Source organism: Peromyscus eremicus, chromosome 9 (assembly GCF_949786415.1).
Source record: "Peromyscus eremicus chromosome 9, PerEre_H2_v1, whole genome shotgun sequence".
Taxonomy (NCBI): domain Eukaryota; kingdom Metazoa; phylum Chordata; class Mammalia; order Rodentia; family Cricetidae; genus Peromyscus; species Peromyscus eremicus.
Window position 1 is genome coordinate 25,884,768 of NC_081425.1, and position 23,573 is coordinate 25,908,340.

Sequence of the window (23,573 nt, forward strand, 5' to 3'; positions counted from 1 at the left end):
AAATGGACGCACATTAAGATAACAGCATCATTCTACAGATTGCTACCCTGTGAATTTGTCTAATAAGTTATGACAAAGTGTGTGGAGCAGATGGCAATTGTGCTCCTGGAAGAATTGATGGATGGAATATGATGTCATCAATGAGATGTCAAGGTTCACAAGGTACTTGACCTCCAAGAATAAGTCCTAACAGGTTAGAATTTTAAATAGTGAACTCTAGTGACACTAGCTAAATGGGAAATATGTGCGATTTGTATTTCTTTGTGGTGGTGTTTACCCCCTTCCCTGAACTCCACATAATGGGATTTCTTTCCCTGAAGACTCAGAGATATTGTTGGAGGGTTGCACCCTGTAACCTTCTGAGGATTTCAAATACAAATCCACAAATCTAAACTTCAACAAAATCACAGAAAATGTTATTTATGAAGCCAGCTTCAGAGCTTTGCCTCGTTTATATGTATATATGCAGAAAGAACTTAGTTAAGACATCCCATTAATTTTAACATGTTATCACAAAATAGCAAAGTGCTGACTCCGTGAAAATATTCAGTGCATAAAATTAAATTTTTATATTTTCATTAAAATATGTTTCTATATATACAAGCCTAAAAAAGCTGTCAGAGACCCTGATGTTGTCTTTATATTTTAATTATGACTTTACTTGCACTAACAGGTGAGAAACCTAAGCACATTAACATTTTTATTTCAATATTATCATTTTAAAATTTCAAATGAGTTTAGAATCTATTCTATATCACCTATAAGCTATTATCTTAGAATTTACATGACCCTGGCAAATGTATTATGGAAAAATATCATGGGAAGTATAATTACAGATGTGGAGATTGAGAGGAAACATAGGAAAGGATGATAATCAGGTATGTACATTGTGTGAAACTGAATGAGAAAAAAATGCTAGCTATTTGTAATTGTTTTGTGAATGAGGGTTGTCTGCTTAAAAGACACGTTCAGGAAGAAAACATGGTAGATGTGTTCAGGAAATGACTCAGTATTTAAAGCATGAACTCATTCTTCTGAATATTCACATTAGATTACTATACATGATCTAACAGGAACACTAAGGCCTAAAAAGCAAATAACTGTAAGTGGGGTTGGCTACATTTTATGTTTCCCCATTTTGTATACCTCAGTTCATTAACAGACATTTTTTTCAAAAAATTAGAAATTTGTTTTTATTGAAAGAGATGGATGAAATAACATGTACAATCTTTGTAGTGTAAAGGCTAAGTAAGATTTGTGGCATGCATGTATCAAATAGTAAAGTGCTTGACATTGTAATTTGATTATGAAATATATAATCATGCCCTGTCAGCTGTTAAAGGGAACAGATTCTTATGGATGAAATATAAATGAAATTATAAAAGTCATAATCTTGTCAAAGTAAGAAACTTGGGGCCTGAGAACTTATTCTGTAAGGTTGTTCACTTGATAGCTTTTCAAGAACTTGTAATGGCAGTAGAAAAGCATTATTTTAATTTATTGCAATCCTAATATGTATTCCAACTATAAGGTTCTGAAATTTTCTTAATTATATTGCACAGGACATAAACAGGTTTAGCCTATAGTTGTAAATGTTGTAACTATGTACTAACTATAGATTATATTTTGGTAATATAGATTATAGTCTTAGTCATTAATTTGGCTATATCAAAGTCTATGTGTTTAACTCAGCTCTAATTGTATAAACTTGCACACTTATGTGTTAATGTTATCTAGATGATTACCATAATTAAACAATATTCTGTCAATATATAACAAATGATCAAAATAGCTTATGAAATTATTTGATAAATTATTCAATTAGCTTTGATATTTCTAATATAAATGAAATAACAGGACCCATATCTCATACTACATTGGCAGTTAGTATTGATTATATGGCTGAACCATTTGCAGGGGTTGGCTTGGTTTAATGTTATCTCTTTTTCTGTCTCAGGCAGATAAAATATTAATACAAGGTAAATGAGTACTCACTGAACTTGCCATATGGCCCCTGTGGAGGGCAGAGGGGCCTGGGCAGCCTCTGGACTTGCCATATGGGCTGAGAGAGAAAACGTAAGGGTTACACAGAAACAAGTCTACCATATGGACTAGGTGGAGCACTTGAAAGACTTAATACTTTCTCATGCTGGGACATTTTTCACAAAAGAATACAACACATATAAATAATATATTATACGAAACCTCTTCAAAATGGATCAATTGTTTAGATTTAATATGATGCTTTCAAGCAATGTCCAGAGCATATAAATAATCATGGTTTACTTTGAAATGGCAAAGAGGATCATCAATCATTTACCCCTGACATTTTTACATTGCATTTAACATCTGTTCCATAATAGCATGGTACAGTAATACACTTAACATCATATTACACACTGAACCCAAACAAATAAATATAACACTAAGTTAGAGATTCAGAAAATTTGCCTTGTTTCAATTAATACTTTTTAAAACACTGTATTATCTGCTCCTTTTATCACTTGGAGTTTTTGGTTGTTGTTGTTGTTATATACAGTAGATGAAATGAAGCAAATGGCAAAGGCAATTTTCTTGGTATGATCAAAGCTAATTAATTTGGTTTCTGCTAATATGGAATTTATGATAATTTAGCTTGGGCTTGATAAAGTTTACCTTTGTAGTAGATATAAAGAAAAGATTTGCTAAGCCAATTATTACTATAAACAAGATTACAATGAGCATGTTTAACCCACTTAAGAGAGCATACTTTTCAAGGATTTTCGCACATTAATTGAATGCAAATACATACTGGTAATAACAAATTAGTCTAATTTAGTCTTTGAATCAGGGTCCTGTAGTACCTGCTTTTGGTAACAGATGGATCTAATTACTGTATATACTTCTAAATTCTGTGCATATTTCTTTCCAATATCAGTTATTTGGGCATTAATTGAATTTATTCCTTGCCATTTCCAGCCACCATTATCTCCCTCTGTTTTCTAAAGCATCTAATTAGCTGTAAATTTTTTAAAGGTGCATAACTTTTTAAAGATTTGTAACCTTTAAAGCATTAACCTTCTATCTTCTCCTTCAAGGCATGATATTTCTGTGGGTTTCCAAATATGCATCACAAGGACTACAAGAGTCCATTTAGAATCACACTTTGACAATTTGGAATGTATTTGAAACTATATTCTCAGTCATTCCTGTAATTTCATTGTGTATGTGTTTGTGTATATCATATGTGAAATTGTGTACTTATGTATGTTTGTGGAAGTCAGAGAGCACACTTGGGTGTCATTATTCAAATGCTCTGTACTCCTACCCCTTGAGATAGCTTCTCTTTCTTGGCTGGAAACACCATGTTCTCTAAACTGGTTGATCAGTGAGTCCCAGGGATCTGCCTGTCTCCACCTAACCAGAGCTGAGATTACAAAAATGTCTCACCACACCCATTTTTATGGTGTGAGTGTGGGATTTGGGGGCTGAACTCAAGTTTTTGTGTTTGCTTTGCAATAAGCTCTCTGTCCAGTCCTGAATTTTGTTCTGACCTATTTTCCCAAAGAAAAACTAATCCATTCACATTCAGAAGTTTGCTTTGTTAATAAGGATTTGACCCCATTTAATGAATTTAGTTGTTTTCTTGGATCCAAGAAAATTAAAATTCATATAATCTTTGTATTTTATCGATCTACCAGAGCCAGTATTTATGTTCCCTGCTGAATTCAGCGTCCTTTTACAAGTTTCACAGATGGTGGTTGGCACTCTTCACTTTGATAGTTTTAGTATATGTTACCCTCTCTGTTGTCTCTATAAACGTAGATTAGGATTTTCCTTTCTTTCCCATTGTATTTTAACATTTTTATGATTGTGTTCGCTAATATATTTTATAAGCCATGGAAAAATGTGTTACTATTCCAAGTTAATGAATCAATAGTTCTGAGGAATAGGTTGAGAATCATACTAGCTGGGGTTGAGGATATAGAAGAGAGGGCTTGCAAAGGGCAGATTCCATCAAATGGGTGTTAGATGGAGGCCAGAAGTGCCAGGTAAAGAATGAAATGGGAAGTTTGTATCTGAATGCAACAGGAAGAACTAGGTTCTGCATCAGTACCCAAAACAAGGCGACTGGGATTGGAAATGTAGGAACCACAGCCATGTGCTATGTGGATATTGAGCATTGAATTAGGCAATTTGGGGCAGAAAATGAACTTCAGTTATAATTTCAGGAACCAGTCAGAAGTCCAAGGACTATTAGTAGAACCCAAGGCCATAGCAGATCAGTATCAGTAGAAGGAAGGAATATAGAGGGTTTTTTCTTTTTTTTTTTTTTTTTTTTTTTTTTTTGGTTTTTTGAGACAGGCTTTCTCTGTGTAGCTTTGTGCCTTTCCTGGAACTCACTTGGTAGCCCAGGCTGGCCTCGAACTCACAGAGATCCGCCTGGCTCTGCCTCCCGAGTGCTAGGATTAAAGGCGTGCGCCACCACCGCCCGGCGGTTTTTTCTTTTTTTTAACTGAAAATATTTTTTTTCATATAATATATTCTGATCACAGTTGCCCCTACCCCAGCTTTCAATGATTGCTGGAGGGCTCAATTTCACCTTAATGAAGACAAGTAAGGGAAAATGTAATGACTGTATTTCTGGATTTCTATATACAAAATCCTAGTAATCTTCTGTTTGTATTTATTCCTGTAATTCCTACCTCTTTCTCTTATTCCTCATGATCTCCACAGCTCGTTCCTTCTTTTTTCCTTATCCCATTTTCCTTCCATTTCTCTTTTGCATATACATACACACAGACACACACACACACACACACACACACACACACACACACACACACACATATATATATATTCTAATAAGCTAACTTTTTTCACTAACTCTAGTATTTTAAGGGTTTGATGATCTTCCAATAACCCTCTGGCAGGCATACTAACTTCAACAGGTGGTCTTTGGCAACCAGAGTGATAAAAAAGATTTCAAATCATATAATTATCTCACAAAAGTCAACTAATTAATCTCACCATATAGTAAGGCCCCAGTCATGCCTCTGACCTGCATCCTATTCTTTACTACCTGTGTTTTTCTCTTCCTCCAAGCTCAAACATGCTATAAAGTGGTCTGATACATTGCTCCTCTTTGGAACGTGTTTAGTGCCATGTATCATATTTTCAAATTGTCACAATTTTTTTAGAATCCTGTGTTTTTATTTTGTCTACGTTTCCCAACTGAACTAGTTGGAAAATTAAAATGTACTCATATTTCAGGGTTAATGTGGCTTTATAAAAAGTCACTGATTACACTTATGATTATATTCAAGTTGTGAAAATAATTGTGGTAGTGAAGGAAGTAGCAGCTTCCTTACATGTTTCTTGACATTTTTGAAGCTATTGTTATATGAAGGCCTAATTTATTTTCCTAAGGGAAAATAATATCACTGGGCAATATGAGCTCCTCATGTTTATCACCAGAGTACAGGAATAAAGCCTACATTTTTGGTTTAATTGTTTAAATATTTAAAAAAGCTATAATATTTTAATGTTCTTAATTTTTCCATCACTGTAAAATCATTTTTAAACCAGCTTTCTATTTATATGACACTTTTAATTTGCTTATCATAAAATATGTAGAGTAAAATAGAAGTTGTAGATGAAAGGAAATAAGATAATTGTTCAGGTTCTATCTGCATTAATACTTTTGAATAATAGTGTACTAAGATAGAGAACGGATGAGGAAAGCTCATCTGATTTGTGAGATAATAGCAATATTACTTATTTATAATAAAATACCATGATGGTGTTTAGATGAAGAAATAACAGCAGCTGTCAAACTGACGAAGTGAACGAAAATCTCTGCATTTATTTTGACATATGTTGAGCCAATTGATCTATTTTTCTTAAGAACATCCTATTTAAAGATAGGAAGTACCTTTTTATTCATCTGAAAATAGGATCACTCTTTTCTGTGATATAGACAGTAAGTAGCTGTGCATTAGAAGTTAATTTTTTTTAACTTACATATAGGAGAAGCCCAAGAATGTGCATTATGTTTGTATGCTCTGAGAGTTGCAAAGCAGCAGGCTGTGCTGCTTGAGGACCCCCTTCTCACCCAGGGAAGAACGCTGACAATGACATAAACATACACTCTTAACTTTTATATTTCCCTAAATCCTAAAAATTAGTGCTCTCCTTTGCATTTTTATACGACAGTGTTATAAAGCAGTTAGTTTTAAAGGAAAAAGTCATAAAATCTCAATAGGTAAAAGGAATGTAAAGGTTACTTAATTTCACCTCCTATCAATTTCCTGTGAATGGTTTCTATAATATTCCTGACAGGATGCTTATCAAGCTTTGCATGGACATTCTGCCACCGCTGGCCAATCATTATCCAAAGAAACCAGCAGGATTTTCAGGTGGATGAACACAATCTTATATGTATATCCATGCTTTTCTCTTTTCTGTACATAGTAGCCATAAATTTATGTACTTATTAAGAGAAATTGAGATGTTTTTGCAAAAACTTTAGAGTTTTAAATATCACAGGTGATTTTATATGCTAAATGTGCATTTCTGGATAGGAAACTGAAATTACAAACCTGTTCCACACCAGGGAAGCTGGAGTACATATAGCTAATCATGTTGGAATCTGAAAGTTAAGGTGTAAACCACGCTTACTTAAACATCATCATCATTTATATAATAGCTGGTCCTTAATATATGAAGTAATTTGGGAAATAAAAACATGTAATATATTTGTAAAATAAGTAATAAAATATAGTACAAACCATGCATTGAGGTGTTACAATGACCCAGAGAATTAGAGTTCATAGATTTTTATATTAAACATACTGAAGGAAAGAAACATGTACCTGAATTTCTTTGACAATGATTTCCAAATCTTTGATCATTTGAAATAGAGTGGGAAAGGTAGACTCGCAAATATTTGTTATGAATGGGAACTGTTTCACAACAAGGAGGCTGAGGTACATTTACCAGGTTCCATCTTATTACATACTATTGTCTCAAGATAATTTGCATTGGGAGGTAAAAATGAAGGAATATGTTTAACTACCTGTGGCTTGTATTTCATCCTTATACTGAACAAATAAATAAGCTGAATGCATAAATTTATTATTTTAGATCAAGACAACAATGTCTAGCTTAGAGCAGCATCCTAAGAGCCTACTGAGATTATAACAGAGCAATGAGCAGGAATCATGGGTAGTGTTAGGATTGAGCACCCTGGGAACAGTCAGGGAAGAAATGGACTCTGAAACAAAGAGAGTGATTTAAAAACCCAAGTGCAGTTCCTATAAGGGAAAATAAGGCACATACATAGCAAGGAGCACAGAATAAGTAAATTCAGGAGACACTAAATCAGAACAAGAACAGAAGACACATTGTGACAATCCCCAGATTTTAATTGAAGCTTATAAAGGGAAAAAGACATGCACCTGCTCTTCTGAAGTGGATCTCATCAACATTAACCTTTTCTTCATATCTCAAGTATGCTTCAATTTAAAAGTTATACCTGTATTGCAAAATATTCCTCCCAAGAGAGATAAAGGCCTGTGGGGTACAGTTGGCACTTGGCAGAATTGATCAATGACATCATCTTCCTAAGCTACTCCCTGTTACTGTTTCTATAAGATGTCTACCATGGTTGGATTTCAGTGTCTCCACACCAAGAGATGCAAAAGTATCACTCCTCGGAGAAAGAACCTTGCTTGAAGAAAGAAGGATTGTGTAGGAGTGGAAGACGTCAATGTGAAGGAGTCTTGGTGGTGGGATGACCACTAACTGGGTTTAAGTAGTAAATTAAGACTTAAGTCTGAATAGAGTTTATATTTTTTCTATTATGATATAAATTTTTGTGCATATATATACACACACACACATGTGTATGTATGATACACACATATGTGTAGCTAAAGCTTTTCAACAACCTGTGTGTAATTTGTATTTTTTGGTCTAGAGTTAAGAATATGAGCTCTGAAATAGAGATATTTCAAATCCAGTATTCAGGACCCCAAATGTCTGTTCTATCTTCATAACTAAGTTATATTCACGAGCTAATTAACTTCTTTTTACATCTACCTATTCAGATGTAGTATAATATGTAGTATAATTCATGTAGTATTACAAAGGAAACACCTCTTTCCTAACTGTGGTGAGAATTTGTGTGGCAAGTGATGCAATATTGTTTTGGACATAGGAGGTGCTCAGTGTGGACCAGGTGTTCAGGTATGATGATGATCTTCATGTCAGTCTTTGAAAGAAGAATGAGTTAGTAGAATGTACAATGAGTAGCATCATTTATTTGTTAACAGTTTACTAGCAGAAATTTAAAATAGCCATAAAATTAGAATAAGATATTGACTATTCTAGACTATTCTATACCTTTGTGTTGCTCAGTCTTTACCATAATCATGTCAAGGATAATATTATTCCATTATTTTTCCAGCCAGTTTCTCCTCTTCCTTCAGTAATATGAAGGAAATCACAAATACTATAAATTTGATCTTGACTCTTTATTTTAATTACTTAATATACTCTGTATATTTTCTGTATGTGTTTCAAAGATGGGGACACATTTCTCCAGATCACAAATACATGATCAATATCATTTCTAAAATGCTATCCTATTTTTTGTGAACTTTTATGAACATTTTGCCAACTTATATATAGTGGATGTGTGAATCTATTTTCTTTCATGATTATACATATTCTTTGTGTCATTCAAACATCTCTCCTTGAACTTCCTATTCAGTGGTGGCACACCTCTAATGAAAACTAAGCAAGTATCCATAAACCTGTACTTGAAGAAAAACTAAACAAATACAAGTTTACAGATAAACTTGTACTTGAAAAAATTTTGAATAATCCTTTAGTGGGCACATTTTATCTAAAAAGTAAAGAATTGATTCCAGAGATTTCCAACACCTACTTTTTATAATTCCCTGATAATTTCAGTAAAAGACCCATGGGAAAAGTCAGAGTTTGAATAATATTCCCCAGAGCTACTTTTTTATGTCAGGGAATCTTTTCTGAAGGGCTCTGTTTTATTCACTTGGAAATAGGATTTACTTTCTACTTGAAGATTCATTAAAGAATTAGAAGTGAGCAGAGGTGATGAGAAGAGAACAGGATGGCAAACCGTGAAGTTCGGTGACACTTCCTAGGTTCTCTCTTCATCTTTATCTTACTTTTAAGGTAATATTAATTTTGAAAAAGGCTTGGACTCATGTGACAGCCCCTCCTCCCTCCTCATCCAACATTCTCAAAGCACGGTTTAGAAACTTCCTTCTGGCAGATGTAAATCTCAGTGAATTGGCCAAGGTCACGGCACAATAAAGTAGAGTTATCAAGGGGATGCAGTTTCCTGCTTTCCACTGTGCTCGAAATTAGAGTGGCTCCACCCCAAAAAACGAAAGCGTATGTTTTTTTTTATCTTCTAGAATTTTAAAATATGATTTAGAAATTGTTTTGATTGTTAATTCAGGCTTGCACAAGTGGTATTTCAGAGCTAGAGAATGGTTTGTATATAAGTACATTAGTCAACTGTGATTACCTACCATTGCCCATGCGACCTGTTTGCAAAGGTAAGCCAGTTTCAGTTAGAACTGAATCATCAGATTTGCTCCTTATGTAGTATGACATGAAGACGTTATCTGTAGGCACAAAAGTAGTTCAGTTTCCATGGGCAAGCATAGACTGTAAAGCAGATTATTAAAGTACACAGAAATAGAAAATTAGATCAGAAGTGCTGCTTTACTGTGAAGTCTTCTTTGGGCCGTACAAAATGAGAAAGAAGTAACCTTGTTCTATTTCTGCATCCTGAAAAAAAAAAAAAAAAGCCTCGTAGCAGGCACATCACCTTTAATTAGGTTTCTGCTTTGGGGAAGCATTTTCCCAGCCCCCTCTCATTTATTTTTAATGATGTTATCACTAACAGGCAAACAGTCCCTTAATAAAACAAAAACAGTTTCTATATAAAGCCTGGTGTACATGTCCTGAGTCAGTCATCTAAAAACAAACGTTATGATTGTTTCCCTTGTGCTCTTAGAACCCTTAATGGCCCTACTGTGCAGATATACAAAACATTAACCGAGGAAGTAGAACTGTGTCTGTTGTACAGCCCTCAATAAATGCTTTCCCATACTCACTTGCAGTATCAGCAATCAGGTTAAGCCTATGGGGTCATGGAAAAGACAGAAAGGTCAATTAAATGGGATCTTTTCAGCAAAACCTGTGCCAGCTCTTTCATAATCATTCACAACTCACTACTTTATGAAGCAAGCAGGGGAGAAAGCAATCCCACATGTTTATGAGGTAAATCAGCGTGTGTATGTTTAATGCTTGAAATTCCTAGTTGTGGAGGCAATTTAAATTATACGCACAAGTATCTACTTGCAAACATAAGTTTTTGTTCCTGGGATAAATTTGCTATCAATGTCAAGTTTTAAAATATTAGTCAATGTACAGCTTAACCTTAATGCTTCCTTTGTACATAAAATCTCAGAAATATAAATGTAGAATAGTCTTTTTTTTCTTTTGAGAACAATGGTAGAAAATATGCTTTCCAGTTAAAATTCCATTAAAATAAAATTTCTTTGGGTTATTAGAGACCCAGAATTCCCCAAGATGTTGCCCCTGCATGATTTCCTTATATGACCTTTCACCCTCCCACTGCCTTCAACAAAAATTCACTGCTTAGCTTTTACTGTAGAGATTTTTATTTCCTTCTTCTATCCTGTCTCAGTTTGTGCCACCCCAAAAATATTCTCTTCTTTTCCTAAATAAATAGAGTGCCATTTGGACCAGTCTTTTGTCAAATAACCTTATTGAGACTATAGTTTGATTTATATTAAAAAAAAAAATCATGGTCTTAGTGCTTCCTTTTAGTAGAAGACCGGATCTGTGAAGTTGCCCTTTAACAAGAAGTGTAACTTTCCTGCAGAAGGTGATTTAATTTTCCTATGATGGGTGCAGTATGACTTCAAGACAAATGGAAACTTCTTGCTGCTCCACCATGTAGTCTTCCAGATTTGCTGCTCTTTTTCTCATTCACATATTTTGTCAACAGAAATTAAAAAGTGTGGACCTGCTGAGATGATTTGTATAGTCTCTCCTGGCCTAAGGAGTGACCCCTAACATTTAGGTAAATTAAAAAAAAAAATTAACTTAAAAATGAGGAACCACTCATGGAGATGATAGTTTCATAGAATAAATGTGATATAAATCTGTTCTTAGTTAATCTGGAGAAAACTGTATACTTGATGTAGGTTTTAGCATACCTCAGCCATCTCTATAAGCATATTAATATATTATTCTCTTTTTTTCATTATATTTATGTGGTTTTATACATGTGTGTTGATGTGTGTTTAGGTGCACATCTGTGCATATATATGTTGAGGCCACAGGTTAAACTTGGGTGTAATTCTTCTAGCTTATTTTTGAGATAGGATCTTTTAATGCCCTGGCCTACAATTTAATTCACTGTGTAGACTGGGCTGTCTAGCCCCTGGGCCCTAGAGTCCTCTTTTCTCTGGCTCCCCAGCACTAGGATTACAAGCACACGCTAGAATACCCAACTTTTATGTAGGTTCTGAGGATCAGACTCAGGTCCTTGTATTTGCGAAGGACACACTTTACCATCAGTGCCCTCCCCCACCCTCCATATTATTTTCCTCCCAATTTGAACTCCCAAGTTCTAATGCTGCTTAGAGTATATTGGAAAGGTTTCTTGGTGTTTTCATGCTGTCTTCAGCCTATGCCAATGAACATTGTCAACGTAATGTATCTTTATCACAGACTTAATACATGAAAAAAAGACACCACAAGTAAATGATGAAAAGATGCTGTTCCCAATGCCACATTAAAAAAAATGAATTTAAAAAAGAAAATTTATAGATTTTATTTTTCCACATTTACACTGATGTGTTTTGTATTTGATAAAGCATTTTTGCATTTTTAATCTAATTGGATTAAAGTGTAATCCTTTGAGTTTAAGTTAATCATTGTTACAAATTAGCCAAATGTGCTTCATATGATATAAGATGGTTTTACCACTATAAAATTTGATAAAATGAGATGGCATCAGGACTAGAATTGGATTTCTGAGTTTAACGATGTTTGCTCTTGATTTAGCCATATCATATATAGAATTGAGATCTCTTTTATTAAAACAACATCTATTGCATGGGACTGGAGAGACGGTGTAGTAGTTAAAGAGTGTACTGCTTTTCAGAGACCCTGGTTCAATTCCTTCAATTCCCAGCACAGCACTAATACTGGGCAGCATACATCCTCTTGTAATACCAGCACTAGGAAAATCTAACACCTTATTCTCATAGATTGTATGTCTGGGTACAATTTTTAATTCTTTATTTGAGCACTAATGTTAATTTTTAGGTTATTCATGCTCCTATTTTAGATCAGCAATACTTCTGTTGAATACTTTGGCTTCTGATAGAAATTTACTAAAACATTCCGGAAAAGTTCACATTTTTATAAAAGTTCATTTACTTCCAAAGGAAAGTACCATATTTTCTAGAATATTTTCAGCACCTTTTCCCTCCATTTTGCCACTATAGTAATGGTTTTCATGCAAACTCTCTTTCTTTAGCTTGGAAAGGGAAGTTTAGTAATAATAATAAGACATTACAGAGCAACATGTGTGTGTGAACGTGCACACACACACACACACACACACACTTAACTCACACACATACACACACACTTGAGAGAATATGTAATTCAAACCCAAAGGGAATGGTTATGAAAATAACAACTGCGCTAGATTTTATTAACAGGAAAGAAAACATTTTAAAAGTAGAGGACCATTATTTTTTTAAACAACATTGTTCCTTAGGATATCCTGCTAAATTGTTACGTGTGATAAGATTGAAGAGGAAAGAGGCTTGTCTTTCAGAGCCATCAATCTTCTTGATGGTCTTTTAGTAAAAAGTGACTTAAACTGTGAGTAGAATCCTGAGTTCAGGTGATAAGGAAAACTAAACTACAATGTTTTCATCCTCTATTATATAATTGAAATGTTTTTCTTTTCCATTTGTACTTTAAATTTCTATTATCTTTGTTAAATAATGGTAAAATTGTCAGCCTATTTGTTGTGTAATTATTCAGATTTCAATCAGCAATTTATCTGGGCATTAAGATGAAATTATTTCTTAAACTGTAGCATGTGTTATTCCATTTTCCTTCAGGAATTACTACAGTTCTCTGTAACTAAATTAAAGTAGAATAAGGCTTAAAAGTTAATAACTTCTTTTTAGAATTTAAATATAACAACTTAATAGGTAACTAGACAGTTGGTTTCATCTAGCATGTGTTGAGCAGCAGCGTTACCTAACTGTGACTGCAATATTTTAGTACCTACCTTTGGACATATCACCTCCATTTTTTTTTTTTTTTACAGTCTGTCTGTGTGTGTTCTTCTTTTGCAAATATCCCTCTGCCTTTTTCTCATGAGGACACATGCTATCAGACTTTGGTCTCTTTTTACACTGGAATATCTTCATGTTAATTTTTTGTGAAATACATCTATGAAAGAGCATTTTTCCAAATACAATAACATTACAAATATGGGCATGTGCATTGATGACCACCATTCAAGTCTCTATAGGAACAAGAGGGAGCTCCTTGCATAGCCCTTATAATTTCTATTCACTTATAGTCATGTACTAAAACCGGTAGTCAAATAGTACAACCTAGAAATATCAAAATTTGACCAGACAATTGCTTTTCAACACAATCTCTAAAAGCCTTTGCAGGTATATCAAATGGAAATCAGATCTGTGAATGTGTGCGGCCTCTTTCTTCACACTTTGAAGTCAATGGAAATTGTGTGATGCCCAAACTCCAACATTCTTTGGCCTCAAACTTTTGCTTTAATCTTTCATGAATATTTCAGATATCAAGGTCACTTTATTTAAAAAGAGAGAATGATTAAGCCTTAACTTTATGATCCATGCAGGAGGAAATAAAATAGACTTTTATGATGTTGATTGCTTTGAGGTGACAGTGTTTTCTCAGATAACAGCATGTTGAGGCCCAAATGAACATTTTTGGTTTATTTTATCTTTGAACATTTTTTTCTAAAAAAAAATAAAAAAGTGGGGTATATCTAACCTTTTTTTAAAAAAAAAATAGTTCCTTTTCTTTCCATTTTAAGTTGTTCTGCAATGATAGTCTATTCACATATATGATCCTAGATGCAATGAGAGAAACAATATGTATGCTCACACATGCTTGCACATATACACAGAAGAATGTTAATCATTGACTGGAGTGAGCAGTGGCTAATGAAATAGCAATAGGAGGTAAAGTGCTTCACCAACTATAAGAATTAGTTATTTATCACCTGGAATCGGTCACTCCAGTCTACATCAGTTTCACAATGCTTTTTTCCCTGGAAACTTTCCTTCCACCTCTATTATCTTGTACATTGTTTCAATAATTAATAGCGTGTGAATGTAGGCATGATGGTGATTTAATGATTTGTCTCCCAACTGCCAAGCATAGTCAACCATAAATGCATTGAGGTTAATACAAGTAGTTATTTAGTAATAGAAGATATAATCAAATGTGTGTATAAATACATTTGGTTCTCATTTTTTTTTGCAAAGACTTCCAAATTATGAAGTCACAGTTGCTAAGGTGAATTCATCTTCAGATGGTCATGTGGCTCTATTCCTTTCTTCAAAAGACAAGCAATTATTATCTCCATGATCTATTAAGGCACCATTTTCCTTACCATGTGACAGCTAAGGTGAAACAGATCAAAAATTATTGCTCTCCTTTCTTAAACAATGACACATGCACATAGATGTTTAACAAGTGCCTTTTCAGAGCTATTATGGGAAAACACTAGCAGCCTTGGTCTACAGAAGTAATTTACGACAGCTTGGTAAATGGTGTCCCAAATTACCTTGCTCATATTAGCCATGCTGCAGCTCTACCCAAGCCCTGAAGCCTTCTCTACCCCATGTGAAAGCTGTGATAAAATATAGCATTATGAGTCCAGGCTTAGTTTCTTATTGTTTCTTCTCTAGTACATGCTGCTTGAGATCATCTGTCAGTGATTTAACAGAGGCAGTGGAAGGAGAAACTGCCGAAAAGTGAGGGAGTGTGACAAGAGTGTAGTGAGCAGGGCATCTTGTGTCTTATATCTTTCCCCTCTTTTTCTTCCCATTTGCTTCATTGACTAAAAATGTGGAACAATGAGAGACACGATCTAACATGTTCTAACATCAGTGAAGACAATAAGGTGTGGCACATTCCATGATATTTCTACACTAGACAGAGATAATTGGAAAAGATGTTGTGTGATTAGGCGTTATGTTGTAAAATAAAAAAATGACTGAGAATGTTGGAATCAATTATACGCAAAAATCAAATATGCTGACAATTTTAGACACTTGTAGAATTGAGAGATACAGTAAGGAGTAATCAAGAACATTGTGTTTATGAATTTTCCTGGGGTGAGATATGAAAATATTTATAACATAAAGACTGATTAACATTACTAAGCATTAGTAAAATTGCTAGCCTGAGTAACATTTTATCTGTGATTAAGCCACAAATTGTTCCATTTCATTGGAAAGTATATAGATGTTTAATTAGTAAAGAACAAAATGAAAACTTTTCATAATGAAAGGACAGAGTGCTTGTGTTTTGACATTAATTTAAGTGTCTTAACTGTTGAAAAATATAGAATTGTTGAAATAAATAATGACTTACCTGAAAGGGGTAATATAATTTTCATAATGATGTGATGGAAGCTAAATTTTTATTGTTTTTTTCTTCAGTTACATTTTTATGTGTGAAAGCTTCAGATGTTTAACTATTTAAAATAATATTTTTAGCTAATGACAGTGATTATTTTAATTGTAACTTAGAAACAATATTTTTAGACTCCAGTCTTCCCCTTTAGATGTTAAAAAAAGAAAGAAAAGAAAAAATAGGTTTCACTTGTAGATTCTTCATTAAGCTTATTAAGACTACATTTGAATGAACCATCAATATAAAGGAAGGGTTAATTGAGAAAGAAACATCCTGAGATACAAAACATTTCTCTTATATAAAGCTTTAGAAATACTCTATTGTCAATCCAAACAGAACAAACTAAAATGAGATAATTGGGAAGGTGCCCATAAAGTCAGCCTGAATATATTATCACAACTATATATGAGATAATATTTGTTTTAAAAAGATTCTATGGCACTGTAAACTCAGTCTCATTAGAGACTGCATTTAAAAGGCTTATAAAGTTACTCATTAATGTTATCTTGTTGTATCTCCACAGCTTTTTCATTAAAGAAAATTCAGCAGAAAGCATTTTCTCCTGATAGCAGGAACCAATTTGCAATAAATGTTCTGGAAACCACTAGGGAAGCCATTACTGAGGTCTAATAAAAACAGACAAGCGTAACTTGTTCTATATTTTTGTTTCAATCACATACAGATGAGACCCCGCTTTCTACACCAACCGCAAGAGACAGCATGGACAAACTTTCTCTAACTGGGCATGGGCAACCACTACCTCCAGGCTTCCCGTCTCCCTTTCTGTTTCCTGATGGCCTGTCTTCCATAGAGACCCTTCTCACTAACATACAGGTAGGTCTCTGTTCATTCTGCAAGAAAGGAGCGTGAAACACACACATGTGAATTATTTTTTCTAAAACACAACCTATTTCAAATAATTATCTCATGATATTGGCTGATCTATAGTATTAAATATTTCTCCAGAAAATTAAATTTTAACTTTTCTACACCGACCAAATTGTTGTAGAAATACTCAACAGATAATTTATATTGCGCCATATTAAAAATAAACAAAACCAATGTGAACATTTATGAAAAACATTTCCCCTTAAATGTTCTTTTTACTGCCAAATAATGGGACCAATTTAAGTGTATAAATTTGTCTGGTTTACCAAATGACAGCATACAAGTTCTAATAAATATTTAGATATTTTTAAACTTCTGGCCTTCCAGTGAGGAAATGATATGTTTAGTCATTTTGAAAAAGTCTAATAAAGAAGAATCTAAAAGAACCTCTTCTTTCATAAGTAAGTTGCTTTCAGCTAGTAGGAACTCTTCAAAGAATAGACTTCAAAAAGCCATAGAAAAGTTTTCACGGATTTCCTATGTGGCCCTCAGGATGTATATTTTACGTACAGTACATTATGAATCAAAAATACTTAGAGGTAACAATAACACAGTGCATGGAGCCAAGATAATAAAAGTGTTTTGGATAGAAGAAAGCATAATTTTCTTGCCATGCATGAAGGGATCATGTGGGCCCCAGCTGGAGCTTTGCCCTCTACTTCTCCATCTCAGGAGGAGATAGAAGAAGACACAAGATACAGATATGCTATTAGGCCAGTACTTCATCCTTATATTTTTCTAAACACATTTCCTACCATATTAAACTTTGCCCCAGTAGAAATGTAATTAATTTTATTTACCTCTCCAAGGATATAACAGAAGGCCTTTAATGTAACATATCTTCTCATCTATTAATATGACATTTTAATACAAATGTAATTAGACTTGCTAGAACCGTTTTCAACATTAAGGTTTTATATTTTACTAATTGAAATAAGTCATTAGTCCAGTCTCATTTCAATCATGACCAAACTACTGATTATATCCAAAAGTAGACATAAGATATTTCCCCGCCCTTCCAAATTTTACCCCTATTACAAGATACATGACATAGTGAATTTCTCTCTTGTTAAGAAAAATGCCTTCTGAAAAGTAGGGCAATAACACAACTGGTCAGAGTGCAGAGTACAGAGTCTGTCCATTCTTCAGCCCTAACTGGAATAGCTGTATCCAATTACAATCTGTACATGTTATAAGCACCAGAGGCAACAGATCACTGCAAGGGTCAGTGTTTTCAGGATACGGTAGCAAAGTTGCACATATGAATTCACAGTAGACTAGACAACTTGCTCACAGTCTATTTACGCTCAAGGCAAACAAAAATCTCAGCATTGAAAGAGGTGGGTAGAGAGTCCTACTCCTCACTGGAGAACTACATGAGGTTAGTATCTGTTGGAATACAAGATTCAGCCCTGCTAAGACAACAATGTGACAACGAAGAACACATATTCAAGAGTATATAAGCAGCATGGATTGTGACTGATAAGGAGAGAGAAAGACAGACAGACGGATAGCCAGAGTGAGACACATAAAAGATACAGTGACACAGAGGTATAGAGACAAAGAGAGACAGAGAGATAGAGAAACAGAGACAGACACACACATGAGAAAGAGAGGAGAGGGATAGCTGAGTGTGTAGGTAAAGGAGTAGATCTGGGAAGAGTTAGGGTAGGTGGTAAACATGATTAAAACTAGGCCTGAGAACTGTGTTGACATTCACAGCTCTAAGTCAAATACTGAGAGTTAGGGAGTGGTACATTCATCCACTTTATGCTAGGAACACTTAGACGTGGCATGCTATTCCCATCATTTCAAACTAAGTATTTCTCATAGAAAGAAAGAGAAAACAAAATGTCCATATATTAGAAAAATTAGTTAATTATTTAACCTACTCTACATCTGGTCTCCTTCTCAAAATATGTCCTGAGGATGTATCTTAGAAGAATTAACAGTAGGTTGGTAAGCAAAGCAAAAAAGGCTTAATTACCGATTTTAAGGTTTTTTTGATTGGAATCTGGGTCTAATAAAGCTAGCTCATCAATAAAAAAATCCTTCATTAAAATTGATATTTGTTTACATCAAATCTTATACATATGCATGTATGAGCAGACTTAAGTGTTTTATACATATGAATATTCAGTATAGCCTCATGTACACATGCATGCACATATGTATACATAAAATAAGACTTAGAAAATCACTGAGTTCCCTAGAGATATACATATATAAATACATACTGATAATCATGTAAATACATATATTATAAATATATATATTTACTGAATGTTTGATGATTTCACATCAGTTTAAAAAATTATATTATATTATATTATTTCCACATTTACTGAGTTATGACTATATCCAAGAAATCATATAGAGTGTTTAAACAGTCATGACCCTGGTTTATTAGGCATAGAATATGAATGTGTTTGCTGTCTAAATTTTAATTTGAGTAATTACAATATGCCTACCTCAATTTCATCTGCAGTTTCAAGTATGTATAATTGGGTTCTCTGCTTTCTGTTTCAAAACTGTAGCATACTCATATAGTTAGTTTAAAGATCTATGGTTACCACAGAAATTCTTTATTGCTATTAGGATTAATTTCCCCAAATCCTTCAAAATATTATTTAATACATTATCATTTTAAATGCAAATAATTTTTTATAATATAGTATTAATTAATACTTTTTAGTATTTAGATTTGTGGTGTTCACTACAGATGTCTCCTTCACAATATCATTTTTGAAATTGCTTTTCATAATTGCTATCATAAGACCTATGGAAAATATTATATTTACATATAAACATAAACATAATTTGTTAAAAATATTTTTATTAATGCTTTGAGGATGTCATACCTAGAAGAGTTATGAAATTTCTTTCATGTCATTTGAGTATTTTACAAATTAAAAGTGATAATGAAAATATACAGAATAAATAACAGTAATCTTTAGGGGGCAATAAAATTTCATTCCAATTTTTTGTTCTTAGAACTTGTGTTTTTAGATGACATTTTGCTGTATCCGGTATGGACATATTTCAATGATGTCTTTGGATAGGTCACTGGGCAGTTTAATGTGAGGAAATGTTTTAGGGTCAAATATTTGGATGGGATACCTTCAACTATTGGCTTCAAATGGAGTACACTCAAAATAGTGTTCTACTCACTAGTTGCAACGTGTACTTCCATCCTGAATCCCAAAAACAATAACTCTTAGAACTGACAGCATCATCACTTGTTTGCATGTTTTTACCCTAAGGCCAGTATATACAGGGAAGAGTAAATTCCCTGTAAAGTGAAAAGAATTGAGTTTAGTGAGATGACTCAGTGGGTATGGACACTTGTAGCTTATGAATCATAGAGTAAAAGTAGGTTCATAACTGAAAGTTGAAATAAAAAAGGACAAAAATAATTAATTTACAGTTGGAACTCTGGGTTCAAGGCCATCCTAGTCTACAGATCGAATCACAGGATAACCACGGCTACACAGAGAAACCTGTTACCTGCCTGTATCTGAAAACAAGCAGTGGAGGGGAGAGAAGAGGAGTTTTGGTTACAATGGTTGTAAAAGGAAGAAAATAAATTTAAGAAAAAAGCTGCACAAACAAACCTATAAAGCATAAAGATGGTCAAACTCACCGATCACAAAATAAAAAAGAAAAAGTTAATCATGCATAAAGTATCCTTACAGATGCTTACAATAGAGGGTATGTGACAGAAGGTGGGTTCAGTGGGGTTTGTGTGCGAAGTGAAGTTAAGGAAGTGGCATTGGTTCAGGAGTAGAGAGCTCAGCTTACCTAGAGTGTTCCGGGCCTTATGTTCAGTATTTCAGTGCCACTGAAAATATCACAGCTAAATCAGAAGTTAACCAGGGTAGGAACACCTAAAAGAAATAGCAAAAAATACAAAAACACAGTCCAGTCCCAGATTTGTTGAGTATGGTTTAATAAGTAAATATAATGCAACGATGGCATTTGAGAAGCGATTTCCATTTGTGTGTGAGAGGAAATACAAGGAGACAAAATTTGCCTAAGTATCAAGACTGGAAATGGTTCATTGTCCGTCTTCAAACCTGCATCACAATGTCACTGCCAATTGTTTCAGACACTTTGTCATTTTTAGACACTGTGGGAAAAAATAGCTTTTTTATTTTCATTATTAGTATAAAACTTATTTGAAATCATCCTGAAAATAACATTGGATTCAAAGCATGTGTGGGTTATAATTGCATATATTCGTATTATATTACACACTTTATTCTTAATTGAGATTATGTGGTGTGATTTGGTTGTTTTCCATTTGTTCCCATATAAATGTGTCAAAGACTGAGGTGAGAAATGGTAAAATATACCTAGGATTCTGAACACAGCTAACTGTGATGATAACAGCAATCAACAATGACAGTTTCAAATCCTGGACTGTGTCCCCTATTTGGTAAATATCATTCCCAGTCACAATAATAGAATGATTTAATACTTAGTGAACAAATTTACTGTGCCAATTACTACAGTTATATACAGTTTAAAATATTTATTATTTATTTTATATGTGTGGTAGTGGTTAAAGGATGGGGTTGTCGTGGTGCACGTGTGGAGTTCAGCAGGGACCTTACAATTGGTTCTATCCTTCCACAATATGGGTTCTGGAAATTGAACTCAATTCATCAGGCTTGACTTCCAGTGCCTATACCCACTATGCTGTCTCATCAGGACCAGTTCTATTCACTTTACAGTGAATCTTCTCAATCTTTGTATATGCTGACCTTGTATATAAAGCTATTGAGGCAGATATGGTAACATGGTGACTTCAGAGTCCTGGCTGACTTATTATCAGCACACGTGACTCACAAGGTGGGCTTATACACAGAAAAGATGTTGCACAGGAAGTATGCCATAACTCAACTGTGGGAATTCTGTAATAGTAGAGGGAGTACAGTTTTAAAAATACTTCTGTGCTGTGGATCATGCTCATTGTTAATAATAAAGCTGATTGGCAAATATCTGGGTGGGAAGAGATTAAGCATGAGAGCCAGACAAGGAGAATTCTGGGAAGGAGGCAGAGTCAGGAGTCACCAGCCAGAGGAGGCAAGATGAGGAGGCCATACTGAAAAAAAGTACCAACCATGTGGCCAAACATAGATAAGATTATGGGTTAATTTAAATGTAAGAACTAGTTAGTGATAGGCCTGAGCTACTGGCTGAGCATTTATAATTACTACAGGCCTTTGAGTGATTTTTTGCAAGCAGCTGCAGAACAGGGAGCAACACAGAAACTTCTGATTACACTTCTGTCATAGTTCATCACTTGATGCTGACATTTTTTTCTTTCTGTCTATAAAAGTCTGGGTTTCAAGGAAGACAAGTCTTTCTTATTCTACAAAGAAGGAAATACTAAAAGAAATTTTATTTTTTTTTAATTAAGTAGCTGAAGTTCGACCTAAACTAAGGTCTTGGGTAAGTCTCGGACACCTGAAACTTCTGGGCCTTTCTTTTAAGTTTTAATGTTCCGTAACACTGCTAGACTGCTGGACTCATGCAGAGCCACCTGTTTCTGTAATTTTCTGAGGAGGTTTATCCCCTGAAAAAAAAAAAATAAAGATATTTTGGCGGATAAGAATTTGTGTGTGATTACCAACATCATGCTTCATTAAAAACGAATCTGTGCATGTGCACAGTCAACCATTGTCTTTTACCATTGCTGTGTTCAGAATAAACTTCAACTGTATTTCTTTAGAGCCATGACCAACTTGAGTGCTATGAGAAGTGAAAATTCCTTAGAGGAAAAAAAATCATAATTGAAACCTTCACTTCTTAACTGGAAGACGAAAGGTTGTCATGACATTGTGCAAATACGGCTTTTCCAAGTGATAACCACACAGTTTCCATGATCTTTCGCATGTCACATCCCTGGAAAATAAACACAAGTTACACAAATATGAGAGTATTATGACTGATAGTTAAAAGGTGTCGTGATGACTTTTGGAAGCTGTGGACAGTTCCTGCTGTTGCTTTTTTCCCAGCCTCTTGCCACACTAAATTTGAGTGGGCATCTTGTGCTTATTTTATTTATTATTGCACGGACATGTCATGCGCAATAACTTACTTTTGTGTATGTATCAGTTTGACCCTAGTTCAGACTTCTGTTCACACTGGAATCTCACTGATCAGTGCATTGAATTAAAGTCTAAATTTTAAGTTTAATTTTATATAACTTATACATGGTGTCTAGAGGCATAGAATTCTAAAGCCAAATATTTCTCAGACATAATCAGCAGGAATAGGTAATATAAAACCATTAACTACTTTACTAATAACTGTAACAAAAGGAGAGAGTAAATGTAAATTCTTCCTGCAACTTCATCATTTGCAAACTGATATTGATAATAAAATGACACAGTTTAGAGTCAGATCTTAACATTATTCAACATGTCTATTCATAATGATTGTTTCATATTTAAGAACACAAAAATATTATGTTTTGTCACCCAAGGACAATAATAGTTTAATAGTAATTTATTTTAAACAGCTACTGATAATACAACCAATCAACACATTAAGTGGTGCCAACATTGGCATCTTGCTAAATAATCTCTAGGCATTGCACAGAGAGTACATCTTTCAAAGATAAGTCAACAAGAGCAATCAGAGCAGAAAATTAGAATTTGGTATCTTAGAATTAAAATACAGCTAAACTAAAGTTTTAATTGGGGTGATCTGAAAGGGCACTTGATGTAATGATCTCTTTCATTTGTTACTAATTGTTTGTTCCTGATGCAGAAGAAACATACACAGGAATGTTGCTGAATTCGGTTAAGATGGCAATTTCCTTAGAAGCTGTGTTTTATTACTAAACAACAAAAGAGTGGGGATGGGAGAGCTGCCACAAGAAATCA

At 34.1% G+C, this 23,573-nt stretch overlaps 1 protein-coding gene across 1 annotated transcript in view; it reads left to right on the top strand.

The window, feature by feature from the left end:
* Dach1 (dachshund family transcription factor 1) overlaps positions 1 to 23,573 on the top strand; it is a 390,311-nt gene that overhangs the window by 322,496 nt on the left and 44,242 nt on the right. Inside the window, exon 7 of the mRNA XM_059274317.1 lies at positions 16,472 to 16,623. Coding sequence (XP_059130300.1) covers positions 16,472 to 16,623 — 152 coding nt within the window. The remainder of the gene's footprint in view (positions 1 to 16,471; positions 16,624 to 23,573) is intronic.